This window comes from Phragmites australis, chromosome 3 (genome assembly GCF_958298935.1).
Source record: "Phragmites australis chromosome 3, lpPhrAust1.1, whole genome shotgun sequence".
NCBI lineage: Eukaryota > Viridiplantae > Streptophyta > Magnoliopsida > Poales > Poaceae > Phragmites > Phragmites australis.
Window position 1 is genome coordinate 579971 of NC_084923.1, and position 19839 is coordinate 599809.

The window sequence follows — 19839 nt, forward strand, 5'->3', positions numbered from 1 at the left end:
CCGAGGTGGCTGCTGGAGACTCTTCGATGCTTGCTATGCATATGCATCGATTGGTGCCTGCCTCGGTAGTTTTATGGTGGTGCCGTTAGCATGTCTCATGATGGCATTGGCCGGTGAGTTCCCAGCGTCATCCTTACAAGTTTTATTATTATGCAATTATCTATGTATTCGCAAAATGTGTTGTCAGATGCAGAAGGCCGCTGGTGTAGCATGGCATGCATCATCCTTAAAAATGTAATGGGAGTTCAAAAGTATTGTGCAAGTATTTATGCATTGGAGAAATGTGTTGTCGGATGCAGGAAGTCCATTTCAATAGCAATGTTGCATTGTGTAGAGAAAGAATAGCAAGGTTCCATGCATCATCCTTGAAAAGTATAGCTCGAATTTACAAATGTGTTGTCGGATGGCCATTGGAGAAGAAAGTAGCAATGTTTGCATCACCCTATGAATTATAGAAGAGGGTTAGTTAGGAAGATATCAAGATATATAGGAGAAAGTAACTTTGGATTGGTTAGGAGTTTTCTATCAATAAAGGTTGTTAATTAAACGTCGCTTTTTTTTACCTTTTTCCTTATAGTAACGCCAGTAAGCATATGCTCATGGGATATTTTCTTATGGGTTGTACACCTTTTATTTTGGAATGTCCTGTTGTGAAAAAAATATATGACTTCTGAAATAATTACAGGTGAAAAACATATAGGTACATATGACAAGATATTTCTAACCGTCCATACATATACATAACAATACACTTGCCATTATATATTCTGGTCAACTTTTTATTTAAAAAGTTCAGACGTTCATCTTAAGAACAGAGGCTAGCAAACAGAATACACAAATACTATTACTTGCAAAACCAGTACCTTGCATGTGCAGTAATGACATGTGCCTTATAAATTTCTTAAGAAATAAATATTCTACACCTTGTTCACCCAATACACCTTAAAAATGCACTATTAGAAGCATAAACAACGCAAGAGAGAAAGATTCAGTGCATCATGATTCCACGGATGAAATATGAACCATTGGTTCCATTCAAGAACATTTTATGTGTTTTTAGGCACAAAAGCTCGCAACTTTGAAAATAAACAAGACCAAAGAAGATCACCGAGCAATGGAAACTCTCCACGTTGATGATCTAGAGGTAAGAGAATTCAAGACCCATCATATATATGTATATGTATATGTATATGTATATGTATGTGTATGTGTATGTGTATGTGTATGTGTATGTGTATGTGTATGTGTATATGTATGTATGTATGTATGTATGTATGTATGTATGTATGTATGTATGTATGTATGTATGTGAATTTTATGTCTCTAGCAACAAGAATACCTTACCAAGGTGAAAAAATTTCAGCTCAAGACCGAAAACGAAAATTACCATCGAAAAAGTAAAACCGGCAACCAAAACAGCTGAACCAATAGAGAGACTAGAAGGAGATGAACAAGAATACTTACGAAAAAATAAACTTTATTACGCTCAGAGGTCAACCTTATTTTAGACAGAATACAAAGTATTTTCTCTCACAAAATCTCTAACCTATTATAAAGGCTAAATATACCCTCTCCTCTCCTCCAAAACCTATCACTGGGCTCTGAAATGGCTAGCTCAAGGCTCCCCTATAGCTCTACGCCTCTATTTATAGGCCTAGGAATGTGTTGTAGCCCTTAAGTTTCCTTAGAAAATAAATGTTCCTTATAAATTTCTTACCATCGAAAAAGTAAAACCGGCAACCAAAACAATTGAACCAATAGAGAGACTAGTAAAACCGGCAACCAAAACAACTGAACCAATAGAGAGAGACTAGAAGAAGATGAACAAGAATACTTACGAGAAAATAAACATCATTAATCTCAAAGGTCAGCCTTATTTTAGGCAGAATACAATGTATTTTCTCTGACAAAAGTTCTAACCTATTATAAAGGCTAAGTATATCCTCTCATCTCCTCCAAAATCTATCACTACCCTCTGAAATGGCTGACTCAAGGCTCCCCTATAGCTCTACGCCTCTATTTGTAGGCCCAGGAATGTGTTGTAGCCCTTAAATTTCCTTGTTTCTAAAATACACCTAGCTTCCAATGGTCTTCTACCTACCACCGGGGTATTTTAGTCTAAATTTTTCTCCATCCATCAAATGGTCACAGCTTCTTCACGACTTATCTTCGCCTCGACGCAAGCTTTGCGATGATGCCACGTGACCCTCCAGACATCCCACGGTTTTGAGGTCAAACCGTGAAACCCTAGCACACTTCTCAAAGCGTGACTCGCCATCTTGCTTACACCTTAAGTAAGCACTCCGATGTTGACGTATGTACTCCATCTTGTGATCTTGGCCGTCAGCAAGTCACTCCCGCTCCCGATCCCTCAGGCCACCTTGTCACTTAAATCGGCATCCCCTTCGCTTAACTTGGTCAACACACCATCTCCATCCATCTTCCATGCATTGCTTGACCTCCACGTGTACTGTTAGGTTCACCCTTGACTTCACCTGGCATCCTTGATCATCCGGCACAAAGCACCCCGCTTGTCCTTGATCACCCGTCATCGATCGTTAAGTTGCATATGTCACCTACACACCATAAGACAAGCAAACATGTTTCTCCAGACCATCTCAAAATCATCTTATGTTATCTCAATATCAAAATCTTCAATTGAAATCCAATTCAATTCAGAGCACATCGCAGCAGTTTTTTGAATACCGGATATTTCGGTCCAAACACCGGAACATCCGATGTGTGCATTGTTCTCAACCCAAAGCACCACTCACCAGAACATCCGGTCCAGTTCACAGACAATACACCAGAATTTTTGATGTATATATCGGAACGTCCAGTGTGAAGATTTCCAATTTTTCTTCGGAAGATTTCTTATCTGCAATAAAAGCTCCAGCAATACCCTCTGGTGTAGCCATCACATTCACTGGACCTTCTGGTGCATTGATCTCTAATTTTGCTCGAAAAATTGTTCTCCGCAAGAGATAGTCTGGCTAGTATGCACGGCCCACACCAGAACTTCCAGTGAACACCGAAACACACCGAAAGTGTGTGTAATTTTTCTACGAATAGAGAAGAATTTGCTAATTCCCAACACCGCCAACTCGAGTTAGTTATGAACAAGAACAAGCATCCACAAACACATGCTAACGAAGTTCAAGACAAATCAATTGATGTCAATACCTCATCACATGAAAACCAAGGCACTTCTCTACTTGATTTCTCAATCTGCCCCTTGATGAGTGCATTGACAACTCTCAAAACATAAAGATTTGGGATAAAAGAAGTGAAGCACATCCAAGCGTCCAAAAACTCAAGAAAGAGCACCAAAAAATCACTTGGCATAAGGAGAGTTGCAAGAGGCTAAAGAGAGGTTAAGACGAGCCAAAAATCTCAAAATAGCTAACAAGAAATTCTCCCCCTTGATGAATGCACATTTTTCATTACGCTTCTTTAAGTTTTGGAGCAAATTTGATTTCTCCCCCTTTGGCAATGCAAACATCAAGACCAAAAATATTATACAAGACGTGAATATGCAATCCTAATGAGCTTTCACAAGTATACCATATAGCATTTGCAAGAGCTAAAGACATCAAAGGGCTTTAGAGAGTTGAAAGCGGAGCTCATAATTGCACAAAGGCTCAAAAGAGATAGTGTCACAAGAACATGAAGCTACACAAGCTAAACCAAAGAATTAATGGCTCATTTAGGTTCGCATAGATGAAACATGATAAAAGTGATCACCGCATAAGTATCCACTCGAGCCGAGACAAAACAAGCATGAAGAACTAGCTAACTTCAATCTCAACCTAGGCATAAAAGAGTTCATGGTAGAATGCTTTGCAAATGCTCACATATGAAACCAAGACTTAGTTTGATCAAGTGATTAAAAGATTAAGCAATTAGGCATATTTCCTTTTTATTTTAATTTTAATCCTCAAGTTGTCTTTTATCCAAGCAAAGTGTCACGCGACTGGGTATGGCAAACACCTTGAGGCTTCAAGATAACTGTATTGGATCACATTTAAGCACAAGAGACTTGATTTTTCATGATTATTTAAATTGCACAAATTAATAAAGATTTTTACAAGATCAAGTCAAGTAGTGTCTTTGCGACACAAAAAACACATGTTCCCCTAAGGTTCTATCATGAGCTAAATATTTGACAAAGACAGAAAATATAGTGCAATATTCCCTAATCCACTATCATGAACCAAGAGGCCTAGAATAAGATATTCATCAAACTAGCTTTAACACAAGCATTGACTAAGCTTAAGCAATTAGGAACATGTTGATCAAGAATGTAGTATTTTGTAGTCTACAGGATTCATAAAATTACCAATTTTCATCTTTAGGAAAGCATGCTTGCTTGAAATGTTTCATGTCAAAGCATCAAGAAAAACCTAAGATTTAACGCTTGCTCCACACAACTACTCAACTTAGTTCAAATTTGAGACTAGCACAAGAAAAATGTCAAAGACATACAAGTCAAAGCTCAACTACTATGATTATCTTATATGATGAGATGCAATGCAAATGCAACAAAAGTAATATAGCGTATGTACATAGGATAACTCCCCATCATACAATGTCATAGGGATAGCACACTCCAAGCTCTCTCCTCAAACAGGTAAATCTCGTAGCATCTAGAGGCTTGGTGAATATGTTACCTAGTTGGTGTCGGGTATCTATATAGCTCAACTCAATATCTCCCTTCTCATTATAGTCTATCAGAAAGTGAAATCTCACATGTATGTATTTGATTTTGGAGTGTTGTATTGGGTTATTGGCAAGACTTATAGCATTGGTGTTGTCACACAAAAGTGGCATACTCCTGAAATCCAACCCAAAATCTCTCAAAGTAGCAACTATCTACAAAATCTGTGAACAACAGCTAGCAGCAGCTACATATTCAGCTTCAGCAGTAGACTGTGCAACGCTAGATTATTTGCGAGAAGACCAACAAACAAGAGAGGTACCCAAGAAATGACAAGTACCAGAGATACTCTTCATATCAATTCTAAAACCAGCAAAGTCTGCATCCGAAAATCCACGAAGAGAAAGTGAAAATGATGCAAAAACCAAAGGCCATACTCGAGGGTGTGTTTGAGATACCTTAGAATGTGTTTCACCACTTGACAGTGAGACGTTCTCAATAAAGCCTGAAAGCGAGCACATAGGCAGACAGCGAAGTAGATGTCGGGTCTCATCACCATCAAGTACAGGAGGGATCCAATCATGCTTCTATACTCTCTCTCTCTCTCTAGTCCACCTCCTCGCCATCTTCATCCAGATCAAGCACGGTCGAGGTAGCCATCGGTGTCACCAGGGGCTTCGCGTCGCTCATATCGAACTTCTTTAGTAAATCCTTGGTGTACTTCATCTGGTGGACGAAAATACCTTACTTGCATTGCTTAATTTGTAGTCCAAGGAAGAAGTTGAGCTCATCCATCATTGATATCTCGAACTACCTACTCATAGTTTCTGCAAACTTGACCACAAGAGCATGAAAAGAGCCACCAAAGATGATATCATCCACATAAATCTAAACAAGTAGAAAGTCGTTGACATGCCTGAGAGTGAACAAAGTTTTATCAGCAAACCCCATCACATACCCATGCCCTAGCAAGAAAGATCTAAGTCTATCATACCAAGCTCTAGGTTTCTACTTAAGCACATACAAAGTTTTCTAAAGCTTGTATACTCTATGAGGGTATTTGGGGTGCTCAAAGCCTTAGGGTTTCTTGCCATAGACATCTTTCTCAAACTTGAGCTTGGGTAATCCTCAGATCAAGCCTAGGGCACTCAAACGAGTAAGCAAATCAAAGCTCATGTGCCCTAATCTCTTATGCCACATCCAAAGCTCAGAATAAGGTTGAGCAAGTAAACACCGAGAAGAACCGAGAGACTCAGAAAAATCAACTCCAAAAACCATCCCAACTCTGAAAATCTTGCAAATCAAAGCACCAGAAGAATAAAGAACTCGAGAAGTATCGCGTTTGAAATGCACTTCCAAGTCCTCATCTAGTAACTAAGATACAGAGAGAAGATTGTATCCTAGAAGCTCCACCAAGACCACATCATTGAGAGTAAAACTCCCATTCACTTTTACCATACCTTTGGCCTTCACTCTTTCTTTTCGATCATCCTTGATTGTGATGTACTCGTTCCGCTTCATTGGGGTGAGGCTGAAGAACCATAATGCATCTCCGATCATACGGCACGAACAATCATAGTCAATGAGCCACTTATTCTCCAGGCCTCGACCTGCCACCTACATCAAATAAGAAAAGCTCGAGTGCTCAGTGCTGCGGTGAGTAAGAAACTTCATGAGAATCTAACACTGAAACACTTGAGGAGCAGAGGTAAGAGCAGATGTATGCAGATCAATACTAGCATGCTGGGGGCGAAAACCACGACGAGAAAAGTGTGGTCTACCAAAGTGCTGGGACTCAAAGCCTCTTATACATGGACCAAAACCATATGAGTCATGGTAAAATTCACGCCAGGCAATACCTTTAGGAGGAAATTGAGGAGCGTCAAAGACTCGTGGGTGAGAGCGAAGAAAAGGCTCATATACACCAACAGAAGGGCGTCACATGTTTTGAGAGCTCCACTCCCACTTATGCCGCTCATCCCTCCTACGGCGGAAGCAAAACCCAACCAATTAACTCTCTCTCTAGAAATAGGTGCAGTGATAGCGTCTCTGGAGAAATCGACAACCGGTCACTCTAGGATCTCTCACAGGGCCTCTCATCTTAGGTTGTGGAGCTCTCTTAGGTTGTGGTGCTGGCTTTTTCTTTGTGGGTTGAGGAATGGGTTTATTGATGAGTTGTGGTGTGGTATTGATTTTACACTTCTCAGCTTTTAGGGTAGTAGGTGTGGTGAAAATAGTCTTACTATCTCCATTATAAGTTACCCTCTCAAAACCCAAACTAAGAGCCAAACCTACCTTATCGGCACACATCTTGATCTTGGCCAAGATCAAATTCATTTTGTCCTTATCTTCTGAGCATCTCTCCACTAGAGAAAGGAGATACTCATTCTCGGCTAAAAGGTTCTCAACTTGCCCTCTAACTCAGCTGAGTTTGTCCTTAAAGATGACGCAGGTGGAAAAATTTGGTTACACATCCTTAGAACTCCTAACACTCCCCAATCTAGATTCTAACTCCTTGATGCACATTGCTTTCAATTCAACATCCTTTGCAAGTAAAGGGCAATTCATGCAGGTGCCTAAGAGAGTGGATCTCGACTCCTTGAAGAGCTTCTTCTCAGCAGTCTCAAACTGACTGGCAACAAGGGTTAAAGTTACCGACCGGAGCTCGGTTACCGAGCTCCGGTGGTAACCAAAAATTCGCGATAATCGCGGTTAACAGTCAAAAATTCAAAAAAAAAAATTGGAGAAAATTCATTTGGCAAAATTTGAAATTTGGAAAAAAAACGATTTTAGCCGTTCGGTAACCGGTCCAAACCGACCGGTTACCAAGCGGTTTTTGTGATTTATCGAGCGGTTTTCTTAAATTTTCCGCATTGTCGGTAACCGCTCGGTTTTCTTGGTAACCGCTCGGTTTTCACGATTTATCGAGCGGTTTTCTCGATTTTCAGTGAAGTTCAACAAAAAAACCCAAAAATTATCTCAATCTTCTAAAATCAATAACTAATTCATCTGAGCTTCAAATCAAGTGAAACAAATTTTGTTGGTTTACTTGTGACATGATCTACATGATAAAAGTATTTATACTCATAAAAAAGTTCAAAATTTTCTGTGACAAATTGTATTTGTTAAACCAAGTTAAATGCATAGTTTACTCTTTGCTAATCCAAAAATCATGAAACTAATTTTGTTAGTCTTCTTACATGATCCTATATCTTTTAAAAATACATGAACTCATGAATTAGTTATTGTAACATGCATGATTGTGTAAATGTGTTGCGACTAGATTAATTCATAACTAACCCATCACACCTCAAAAATTAGTAAAACCACTTTTATTAGCTTATTTATACTATGATTTACGTAGGAAAAATAATAGTAGACATGAAAAAAAATTAATTACAGTGCTGTTTCTTAACATATTCACTTTATGCTTGTGAACTTTATAAAAATTATAGAGAATTTAATTAAACTCTAAATAAAGTGAAATTAATTTTAAAGATTCTCTTAAAATACGTTTTACACAAAAAAACAAATATGTTTTTGCATGTTACACTTTTCCTTAACATGAGTTAATAACTGAGCCGCACGTTTCAATTTTTTTCAAACTTCCTCCCTAAAGAATATGATGCAAACGACATTATTTTTGAAAAAAAAAAATCACAGAAGGTCTTAGAATTGTGTCTAGTTTTTTTTAAGATTTTGTTTGAATTTTTTATTATTTTTTTATTTTTTCAAATTTTTTAAATTCAAATTTCGGTTACCGTTCGGTTTCTGAAATCGGACCGGACCGAGAAGGTCGGTAACCGCAATTTTTGGGTGGTTACTGATGCATTTGTGAACCGTGCTGGCAACTTGAGTATGCAAAGCCTGAAGCTTGACAAGTTCTGTCATAACCACCAAACAGCTCTCACATTCCTAATCATCACGCCTAGACTTAAGCAATGCAAGTTCAGAAGAAACTAACTCAAACTTAGGCCTAAGCTCCTTCAACTCATGCATAGATTTCTTGATTAACCTATCCTGGCTAACTAGAGTATAATTCAAGGTATCAACTTAGATGGAAAGCTAGTCTTAGGAAGGTAATACCTCAGAGGGATCAAGCTCAGGGTTGTTGTCATTGTCGTCCACCATGAAGCAGAGGCCGGTGAAATCCCTGTTCTTGCCCTTATTCTTCATGCACGGTTCATCCTCCGAGCTAGATAAGGTGTCAATGTCGCTGAGAGCTGACACGAATGCCAAGAAGCCGCATTAGCCGCCTTCTTGGCCATCTTATCACAATTCTTCTTAAAGAATAGCTCTTGTTCTTCTTCTTGTGCTTGTCATAGTCGTGGTCATGGTCTTCCTTCTTTTTGAGCATGAGGCAATCCGTCTTGAAGTGGGTGTGTCACCACACTCAAAGCAGGCACGAGAACTACCCCTCCAATGATCTCGACGGTTGTTGTAGAAGTGGGTGAACTTTTTCACAATCAGTGCAAGATCTTTATCATCGAAGATATCCACCTGCTCCTCTGTAATAGAGACCAAAGAGGACAGTGCAAAACCACCAGATAAAGAGTTAGCACAATGAACACCAACTCTAGTCTGATTGCCGCCACTAGATACAGAAACCAACGCCATATTTTGAGACAGCGGTTTTTGAAAGTGCATCTAGGCCCCCTAAGTGGGTTTTGGCTTATTGATGACAAAATGATTAAGGAACTAATATGTTTATCTAAGTTATGAACAGGTTTAAGTATTAGTTAAAAAGAGAAGTGACGTTTGACGCCCGTCGAAACAAATGGAGAATCAACGAAGAGTGCTCAATAGGATTTAAATTCTTGTATTTTTGAAATTGAGTCTAGGATAGCCGCTCTATTAAGAGGGTTGCATTTGATTGCTTGGTTAGTGTCTCAATGCTCAAAATATCCCTTAGAACCAACTTGTTGAGAGACACAATTACCCACGGACACCGAGTTAGTTCTGCAAAAATTCACTGAGTCCGGATATTCCGGTGTTCACCGGATACTCCGGTACTCAGTATTTAGTCCGGAGTCTCCGAGGTAGACTCCGGCAGAGAGTCTCGGTTCCGGTTTATTTTTATTGGAAAAACACCGGAGTCTCCGGTGTTCACCGGATACTCCGGTAATTTATGGGTTATCAGACCGGATTCTCCGAGGGAAACTCCGCCAGAGAGTCTTGGTTAGGTCTTTATTTTAATTGGAAAAAGATCGGAGTCTCCGGTGTTCACCGGACACTCCGGTAAGAGATTAAGTTTTAACCGGAGTCTCCGAGAGAGACTCCGGCAGAGAGTCTCGGTTAGCTTTTAATCTTTTTGATAAAAAGACCAGAGTCTCCGGTGTTCACCGGATACTCCGGTACCTGGAGAGGCCGGAGGGTCCAGCTAGTCTCCGGACTTAGGCTGTGTTTGTTTGCTACTTCTGAAACTGCTTCTGCTACTGGCAGAAGCTAGAAGCCAGAAGCCAGAACAAACGAGGTTCTGGAGAAGTGGCTTCTGGAGAAGCCAGAAGCCTGTTTCTGAGGAAAATGAACTAAAGCTGAGAAGCTCGCTGAGATGTGCTTCTCTGAGAAGCTATGTGCTGAGAAGCCAAAAATTTATTGTAGAAGCCAACAACCTATTTCCAAAAGCAGCTTTTCAGAAAAGCCAAAAACACTGCTTTTCAGAGAAGCTCAAAAGCAGAAGCTCAAACAAACACGGCCTTAGTCTTTTTGGAAGCCCTGTCAGGACCGGAGACTCCGGTGTTCACCGGAGACTCCGGTAATTTAACAGAACTGTAACGGTTAGTTCTAACACGTTCTGACGTCGTTTTTGGATTTAGGGCCGGATACTCCGGTGTTCACCGGATACTCCGTTCAGTTCTGACAAAACAGTAACGGCTAGTTTTTGAGAGAGCGCTATAAATGCTCCCACACCCCATGTCATTTAGAGCTTGCTGTTGCTGGTGAACTTTAGACCTCTTGAGCACTTTAAGAGCATTCAAAGACCCTCCAACCACCTCTAGTGCAAAGTTTGCAAAAATTTAGAGAGTTTGTGTTTGGACAGGGTTTAAGCCACTTGAGCATTGAGTTCTTCCTCGAGCATTCGCTGCGATCATTTCTCTTGAAGCTTCATGCTTCTAGACGGCAAGGCGTCGCCCGTAGAGAACCCACACTTGTGGAGTGCCACGGGAAGTTTGTAAGCATCTTCGAATTGAGTAAGAATTTCTAGTTTGATCTTGGTGGTCGCTAGAAGAGGATAGGGTTGGAAAAGACCCGGCTCTTTGTGAGCTCCTCAACGGAGACGTAGGCACTTCTTTGTGAGGTGGCCGAACTCCGGGATAATCTCTTGTGTTCGTATTCATGCAATTTGTTTTATCGTGTGACATTTGTGATCCTTCATACAAATTGCTCTAGTGATAATCTTGCTAGTGTTAAGTGTTATTTTAGCTCTGTGATATTCAGTAGACCTAGCTTCAACCTTAGATTCTAGCTACTTGCTTTAATTCGTAGTTGTTCTAGAATTCCTGTATAGACCGGAGACTCCGGACTAGACCGGATACTCCGGATCAGACCGGAGTACCCGACCTTCACCGGAGTATCCGGCAGATTTAATCCGCTGTTTTAGTTTTAATTTTCAGAAAAGCCTATTCACCCCCCCCCCCCCCCTCTAGGCACTTTCAGTTTTTGAGACCAATCCAAGCCGCCTTGGCTATCTCGGTGGACTTGAGCTTGCTGAAGAGTTCATCACAAGTTAACATGTCATAACTTGATGACTCTTTAATGCTCGAGATCTTCACTTTCCATATTCTACGATCCAGAGTATAGAGAAGCTTGATCGCTCTCTCATGGTCAGAATAGGGCAGAACATCATTGGATCGAAGATTGCTAACAATTCCATCAAAACAAACAAATTTCACATCCAAAGACTCTCCGAGACCTTGCACAAATATTTGATATTCTTGATTGTATGTGCTCTGGCGTCTGGCATTAATCTAATTAGTGCCTTCATAAAAGACACTCAGAGTAGTCCAGATCTCCCGGGCAGTACAAATGTGCTAAACTCTGTCAAACTTATTTCGACTCAAGCTTATGAACAAAATATTGCTGGCCTTGTTGTTAGCCTCATACAGTTCGATTTGAATCTAAGTCGTGCGAGCAGCAAGGATCTCCTAATTGGAATCAACTACCTCCCAAATTGCACTTCTTGGCTTAAGAGATAAGCCTCCATGCGCACCTTCCAGTATGAAAAATCACAACCATCAAACAACAGAATCTTCTCACTTCTCTCTATGTCACCTACGGATCACAAAACTGGTTAAAGTCAATAAGTGATCAAACTGGCTCTGATATCAATTATAGGACCGAGAATAGCGACTAGAGGAGGGTGAATATGCGACTTATAAATTTCTTGCGAAATAGATAGCCTACACCTTGTTCACCCAATGCACCTCAAAAATGCACTACTGGAAGCATAAACAACGCAACAGAGAAAGAATCAATGCACCATGACTCCACAGATGAAATACGAACCATTGGTTCCATTCAAGACTATTATATGTGTCTTTGTACACAAAAGCTCGCAACTTTGAAAAGACATAAGACCAAAGAAGATCATCGGCAATGGAAACTCTCCATGTTGATGATCTAGACGCAAGGGAATTCAAAACCATCACATATGCATATGTATATAAATTTTATACCTCAAACAACAAGAAGAATATCTTGCCAAGGTGGAAAATTTTCAGCTCAAGACCAAAAACGAAAATTACCATCGAAAAAGTAAAATCAGCAACCAAAACAACTGAACCGATAGAGAGAGACTAGAAGGAGATGAACAAGAACACATGCGAAAAAATAAACTTCACTAAGCTCAGAGGTCAGCCCTATTTTAGACAAAATACAAAGTATTTTCTCTTGCAAAAGCTTTAACATATTACAAAAGCTTAGACTATCCTCTCCTCTCCTCCAAAACCTATCACTGAGCTCTCAAATGGCTGGCTCAAGGCTCCTTTATAGCTCTACCCCTTTATTTACAGGCCTAGGGAGATGACTTAGCCCTTAAATTTTCTTGTTTCCAAAATACCCCTAGCTTCCAATGGCCTCCTACCTACCACAGGGACATTTTGGTCCAAATTTTTCTTCATCCATCGAATGGTCACGGCTTCTTTATGACTTAGCTTGGCCTCGACGTAAGCTTCGCGATGATACCATATGACCCTCCAAACATCCAGCTGTTTTGAGACCAAACTGCGAAACCCTAGCATATTTCTCAAAGCGTGACTCGTCGTCTTGTTTACACCTTAAGTAAGTGCTTCAATGTTGACTTGTATACTCCGTCTTATGATCCTGACTGCCGGAAAGTCTCTCCCGCTCCTGATTCCTCAGGCTGCCTTGTCACTTGCACCAACATCCTCTTCACTTGACTTGAGCAACACGTCGTCTCCATCCATCTTCCATACTTTGCTTAACCTCCACATGTACCGCTAGGATCATCCTTGACTCCGCCCAGCCTCCTTGATTATCCAGCCTTGATCACTCGCTATCGACCACCAAATTACATCCATCACCTACACACCATAGACAAGCGAACATGTTTCTCTAAACTATCTCCAAATCATCTTATGTTAGCTCAATATCGAAATCTTCAATTGAAATCCAATTCAATTCAGATCACATCGCAGCAGTTTTCTGAACATCGAAATATCGAGTGTGTGCACTATTATCAACCCGAAGCACCACTCACCGGAACATCCGGACCAGTTCACAAACAACACACCGGAACTTCTGGTGTATACACCGGAACGTCCGGTGTGAAGATTTCCAATTTTTCTTCGAAAGATTTCTTCTCTGCAAGAAAAGCTCTGGTAATATCCTCCGGTGTAGCCATCACACTCATCGGATCTTCCAGTGTATTGATCTCCAATTTCGTCTGAAAATTTGCTCTCTACAAGAAATAGTCCGGCGAGTATGCACTGCCTACACCAAAACTTCCGGTGAACACCTAAACACACCAGAACTTCCGGTGTATGTAATTTTTCTACGAATAGTAAAGAATTTGCCAATTCCCAACACCGTCAACTCGAGTTAGTCATGAATAAGAACAAACATCCACAAACACATACTAACTAAGTTGAAGACAAATTAACCGTTGTCAATGCTTTATCACATGAAAACCAAATTACTTCTTCACTTGTTTTCTCAGAGAGTGATGGCTAGCAAATTAATACAACCAATTAAGAGACAGAACCTGACAACTGAAAACCAAAATACTTCTCCACTTATTTTCTCATAGAGTGATGGCTAGCAAATTAATATAACCAATTAAGAGACAGAACCTGACAATTGACAAGGAGGTTTTTTTTTTCTCAAGCAGCTAATTAAAAAAGATAATTGACATTTATAGGTTGGTTATCGACCACATGCATATATTCTTCCAGCAGCAGACAGTGCACTGCTTACAACACTATCTTCCTTTTTTCCTCCCTCCACAATAACAGTAGTCCTGGAGCGAGTTGAGTGAATTCATACTTTAAGCCATACACCACACACCGAATTAACGAAAGCACTGTACGTACAATTATACTCGTAGGTATACACCAAGCTAATAACATGCGTATGCATGTGATGTTCCAGGTGGTCAGGCATTACGTTGATGGCTGACGGCCGGCGCCGGCGAGACAAGCGGCTAGACGTTGATCTTTCCGATGAGGGGGATGCCGATGGCGGTGACGATGAGGGTGGAGGGGATGCCGAAGACGATGTGGTTCCAGAAGGTGAGCTCGTAGGCGTTGCGCGGCGCGCGGCGCGCTTGCTCGCACACGATCAGGTTCGCCGCTGACCCCAGCAGCGACAGGTTGCCTGCCACCGTGCTCACCCACGCCAGCAGCAGCCACGACTTCGTCACGGCCGCCTGAGAGATCAGCGCCGCCGCGGAGGCCACCTCTCCGCCCATCAGCAGCACTGCATACGGTTACGTGCACCGCACCGACGACAAGGTCACGTCAGGACAGGTCACATCATCACAAGTCAAAGAAATAATCTCCATATATGCACTAGCGAAGATCTTGTAAAAAACGATTAAATTTTAATAATCTACTATTATTTTGATGCATGTTGCAGAAGACTATAACTTTTGATTCTAATTTCAAAAACCTACAACTATTTGGACACTTGTCATAAAACTATAACTTTTTCACCGTAAACTCAACTGTCATTATCTGGGCAATATGTAGACCTACAATTAACACTCCTATTACATGACATAGGGAATGGCAGGTGGATCTACGGTGAGAAAGTTATGATTTTTTATAACACATGTTCAAATAATTATAGCTTTTTAAAATAAGCATTATAAGTTATAGTTTTCTGTAATATATGTTAAAAATAATTATAGGTTTTTGAAATTTACTCTAAAAGAAAATTAGTACGTATCTAGCGAGCTCTTAGTTTAGTTAGTAATTAAGATTCTAATTAAAGAATGCATGCATTTCGCGGTAGCATGCATCATGAGCTAGCCTTGATTACTTTACCATTTCTTTTTGGCATGGAATATATGTCCTTTTCCAGATAGTGGCACACGTACTTGAATTGTCTCATATATATATACCGGTCGACGTAGGGGCAGGGTACGACAAACGTAGTGGCGCAGGTACGTACCGGTCGGGACGTTGGAGGCGAGGTTGGAGAGGAGGAGGATGATGATGGAGAGGACGGAGATGCCGCCGACGCTGTTGACCTTGGAGTAGGGTGCCATGAAGTCCCAGATTGCCCCCGGGAGCCCCGTCTTGTTGAACCCACTCACCGTGATGAACATGCCCGAGAAGAAGACAAGCAGCGAGTAGGACACCTTGTTCAGGCACGGCTCGGCGTCGCGGAAGTCGACGACGACCAGGGCGATGGCCGTGGTGATGGCGGTCCACGACATGTTGAGCCCGACCATGTATGCCACCACCATGCCGACGGTGACGATGTAGGCAAAGCTCTTGAGGAAGAGCTTCCTGCGCTGCTCCGTGCACTGCATGAACCAGGGGTGCTTGGTGGAGATGTTCTCCGTCATCATGGACGGCGAGTAGTCCCCGTTTGTCAGCTTCGGGCTCTTGAGCGGTGGCTCTGGGGTGGACGGCAACGACGCCCGTCCCTCCTCGACGGCCTCCATCTCCTTACCGGCAGAGATGAGGTCCGGGCTGGTGCTCTCGAGGTCCTTCCAGTACATGCAGAGTAGCATGACCATGTTGACGGCCATACCGGCGAGCATGGCGGGCAGGATGCCGAGGAGGAACTTGGGGAAGGGGATCTTGCTGTTGAAGGCGATGACGAGGTTCTGCGGGTTGCCGATGGGCGTGGCGCTGGAGCCAATGTTTGCGCTGGAGGCGAGCGCGAGAAGGAAGGGCTTGGCGGGGAGGTTGCGCTCAGCGGCGAGCTCGAGCACGAACTCGGTGAGCACGACGCAGCAGGTGTCGTTGGTGAAGAGCGCGCTGGCGAGCGCGGTGACGACGCAGACGCGGCACAGCAGGTCGCGCCCGCCTTGGCTCCGCCACGCCAGCAGCGTGCCCAGGTGCTTGAACATGCCGGCGTTCTTGAGGTAGCTGCCGACGACCATGGTGGAGAAGAGAAGGCCCAGGATGGGCAGGTCGACGGAGGCGTAGGCGTCGTCGGGGCTGATCACGTGGAAGATGATCATGAGCACCGCGCTCAGCAGAGCCCCCGCCGTCCGGCCGATGGGCATGAAGGGCACCGACGGGAACACCGCCAGCACCCAGAACACCCCGAACGCAACCGAACCCAGCACCACCTTGGACACCGACGCAAGAGCCATCTCGACCTGCCTCTAGCTAGCTATCAGCTTAATTGGATCACACCGTTAGTGCTAGATTCTTTCTTCTACCTCGTAATATAACCACACTGCTAGCTCTTAATTAGCAGCGATCGAGCTAATTGAATGATCAAACGATGCATGTGCTACATACACCTGTGCTCGATCGCTTAGTTACTTGAGGTGTGGTGCATGAACACTACTGCTTGCCTTGCTTCTCTTCGAAGTGGCAAGTGATCGAGTGTTGCGGACGGCTTAGGCGTTCTCGCGGCTATAAATAGTAGCCGATCGGTCGTTGAGAGCAAACTCTCCATCAGCTGATGTCATGCATGTATACGTACTCTCGCGGCTTGGCAAGGCCTAGTTAAGAATCAAATTAGCACAATTAGTAAGGCGTGGTCACGTCAACAGTACGACTAATCTAGCTGTAATATTTTGCTATATTAACTTTTGATTAAAAGTTAGTCTCTTTTTATTATATATTTTATTTTATTTGGATTTTTTATTTAGATATTTTGTTTTCTAAACTAACTGCTAATTTTTTATAATTTTAAATTTTAAATTTAACTATTTATTAATCGTATTTTATATATACTCTTTGCTATAATATAGACTGTTAGATGTTCATAATAATAAGTAAAATATATTATTTTTTGATTAATATGATAATTTTATAATTTTAAGGGCGAACGTGATCATACTTTTAATATTTAAATAATAATATAATAGATAGATACGAGATGGCAATTGCGGGTAATGTAAACCGGCCAATTAAGCTCCTCGATCATGCCGTCATCACTCGGTAACGCAGACACTCGGATATTATTGGCCTAAAAGCACATTGCGCGTATAAAGAAAGTAACATATACATGAGGCCAGTACAAGCTACAAGATGCATGCATGGTAACCGGCCGTACAAGCTACAGGTCGAAATAGTTAATTGCACCGGCCCTGTGATTGCAACAGCTAGCACCGTCGTCTATGTACGCCCAACGGCTGGTAGCTTCACTGTAAGCCAGCATGCATGCGCCAGAATGCCTGAGATTGAGAAGCATCCACCGTACCGGTGATAAATCACGAACGATAAGCCGCGAGGTCGATCAGTAGTAGCTCGATCGATCACAGCTGCTGGCCGGCATGCTTACGTAGCTAGACAGTGGGGCAGTTAAGCTCGTGTTGTTAAACAAATGACTCTTGCAGCACTGCCACTTTCAGGTCACGCGTCACTGTGATTAAACTACGCATATCAAGTTGCTCATGTATATATTATTGCTTTATCTAGCAAACTATCAGCTTCATACAGGTTCAACCTTTCGCCCTATAGGGTCGTCGTATAGGGACAGTGCCGAAACTCGTAGGCGATTGGCCCAGCAGCATCTGCACCAGAATAAACTAGACTGATGTGTCGATCGATCCGGCCGTAGGGACCTTCATCGTAGAACATTTCTTTGGCGGAAGTGACATGATCGATATATGCATCAAGAGCTCGTTGCCATGATGCATGCATGCGTAGACAATAATTCTATTATCATAAGTATGGTTAGCGCGCGAGCCTCTTTCCTTGCCTTTACAAGCACAACATAACATCTGGGTCTCGGATTTCATATCTGACTCAGCACCGAATTTAAAACTGATAAAACTTTTACAGCGCCCTTTCCGCGTGTCAGCTGCTCCTTCAGGCTCCAATCAATAGAGTCAGATTCTTATCTCGATATAAATATATATAGAATTATAGATCCCATTTTGACAGAAAGAGCGAGGCTAGCTTACCACAACTACTCCGTGTCGACATTAATTTTGTACGTTAGCGCTAACGATTAATTACTTGGAGGGAAAAAAGCTTTAAGTCTGGATGCTGATGGACCAAAATCACTCATTCAATCCATGTATACTTGAAGTAGTACATGTGTAGGGAGGCACCACAAGGGCCACTAGCTCAAGATCAAAAGTGTAGTATGTTCCTCTTCCATTTTTGGCTGACCTTTTGATTGAAACTGATGTTGGTTATAAACATCAGCATCAAACGCACCTACTCCAACAATTTAGTAGTAACTGCTAGCAGAGAAGTGTGCTTAGCTTTTCAAGTCAAATATTTACTAAACTAAATACAACTGAACACCTCTTAGTTAATGTGAAGACATACTTTGGTGGTTAAAATTAAAGCTCCATCAATATCTACTCTATTTATATTAATTATCCCCCGTGCCGGGAAGATATTTACTCACAAAAGGCGCAAAACAGCAGCTAGTACGCGATTCGATCCGCCTGCTCTGCTCGCGTTCGCCATTGCATCCAGTTTATAATAGGTAACTCCATAATTTTGCAACTGGTCTAGGTAGCAGGTGCATGCTGATCGATCAATTGAACAAATACGGTTAATGTATTAATTACTTTATAATCAAATTGCCAGTTAACTTATATTCAACATGCGCATGCACCAAGTCGCTACCCAAGGGAATGAATCTTTGATGAAATAGTTTGTTACTTCCTTTAGTCTAAACCAAATATTGTCCTAAATTCCTAAATGCATGCGGCCACCCTTTTTCAATCTTTCAGCAATAAAATATGTAAAAAAAAATCAAGATTTGTCACTCGAATAATCATTGTCGATGAATTTGCCATGAAAACTCCATTGCTTGATCAAGGATGCAAGACATGCTTGGATTTATTATTATCTCTATGGATCATAGGTTATTTGTCATCAAAAGTACAGATAGATAAGGCTAAAAAAAGGTGCAGATAAATACACAGACGATATGTTTATATATAGCGAGCTAACTATAACACAGCCGGCCCAAACCCGCACAGCACACCCAGCCCGTGCCAGGCCAGCCGCGCGCCAATGGCCCACATGCTGGGCCCAACACAGCCAGCAATGCGCGCACTGCTACCCGCCCAGAGCCCGTCACATGGCTGCCCAACTCGCTCATCCTGCGCCTAGTAGTGTTCAATAGTTGTCCAATAGTTAACATTAAGTAATTTTTATAAGATTCGGATGTTTCAATAGTTTTTTCAGTAGTTATGTCAATAATTGTTCAGTAGTTTTAGTAATTGTTAGTAATTGCCAGTAGTATTAGTAGCTTGTTTAGTAGTATTAGTACTTTTGTTCAGTAGTTTTACTTAATAATATTAGTAGTTGTCCATCAGTATTTTTAAGTTATAGTAAAATTGTTTAGTAGTTTATGTTAGTAGTGTTAGTAGTATCGGTAGTTTTTGTTTAGTAGTGTTATTAATTTTTGTTCAATAGTATCAGTAGTTGTTCAATAATTTTAAGTTATACTAAATTGTTCAGTAGTTTATGTTAGTAGTGTTAGTAGTTGTCAGTAGTGTTAGTAGTTGTCAGTAGTTGCTAGTAGTATCAGTAGTTTATTTAGTAGTGTTAGTAGTTTTTATT

At 41.6% G+C, this 19839-nt stretch overlaps 1 protein-coding gene across 1 annotated transcript; it reads right to left on the reverse strand.

Moving 5' to 3' along the window:
• Positions 1–13881: 13881 nt before the first annotated feature.
• On the reverse strand, positions 13882–16679 carry LOC133910851 (silicon efflux transporter LSI2-like). The gene is made up of 2 exons (XM_062353089.1): positions 15290–16679; positions 13882–14593 (listed from the first exon to the last, which is right to left on the reverse strand). Exons 1-2 carry the CDS (start codon positions 16446–16448, stop codon positions 14319–14321), a joined length of 1434 nt encoding a protein of 477 aa, XP_062209073.1. The 5' UTR covers positions 16449–16679; the 3' UTR covers positions 13882–14318.
• Positions 16680–19839: the final 3160 nt, after the last annotated feature.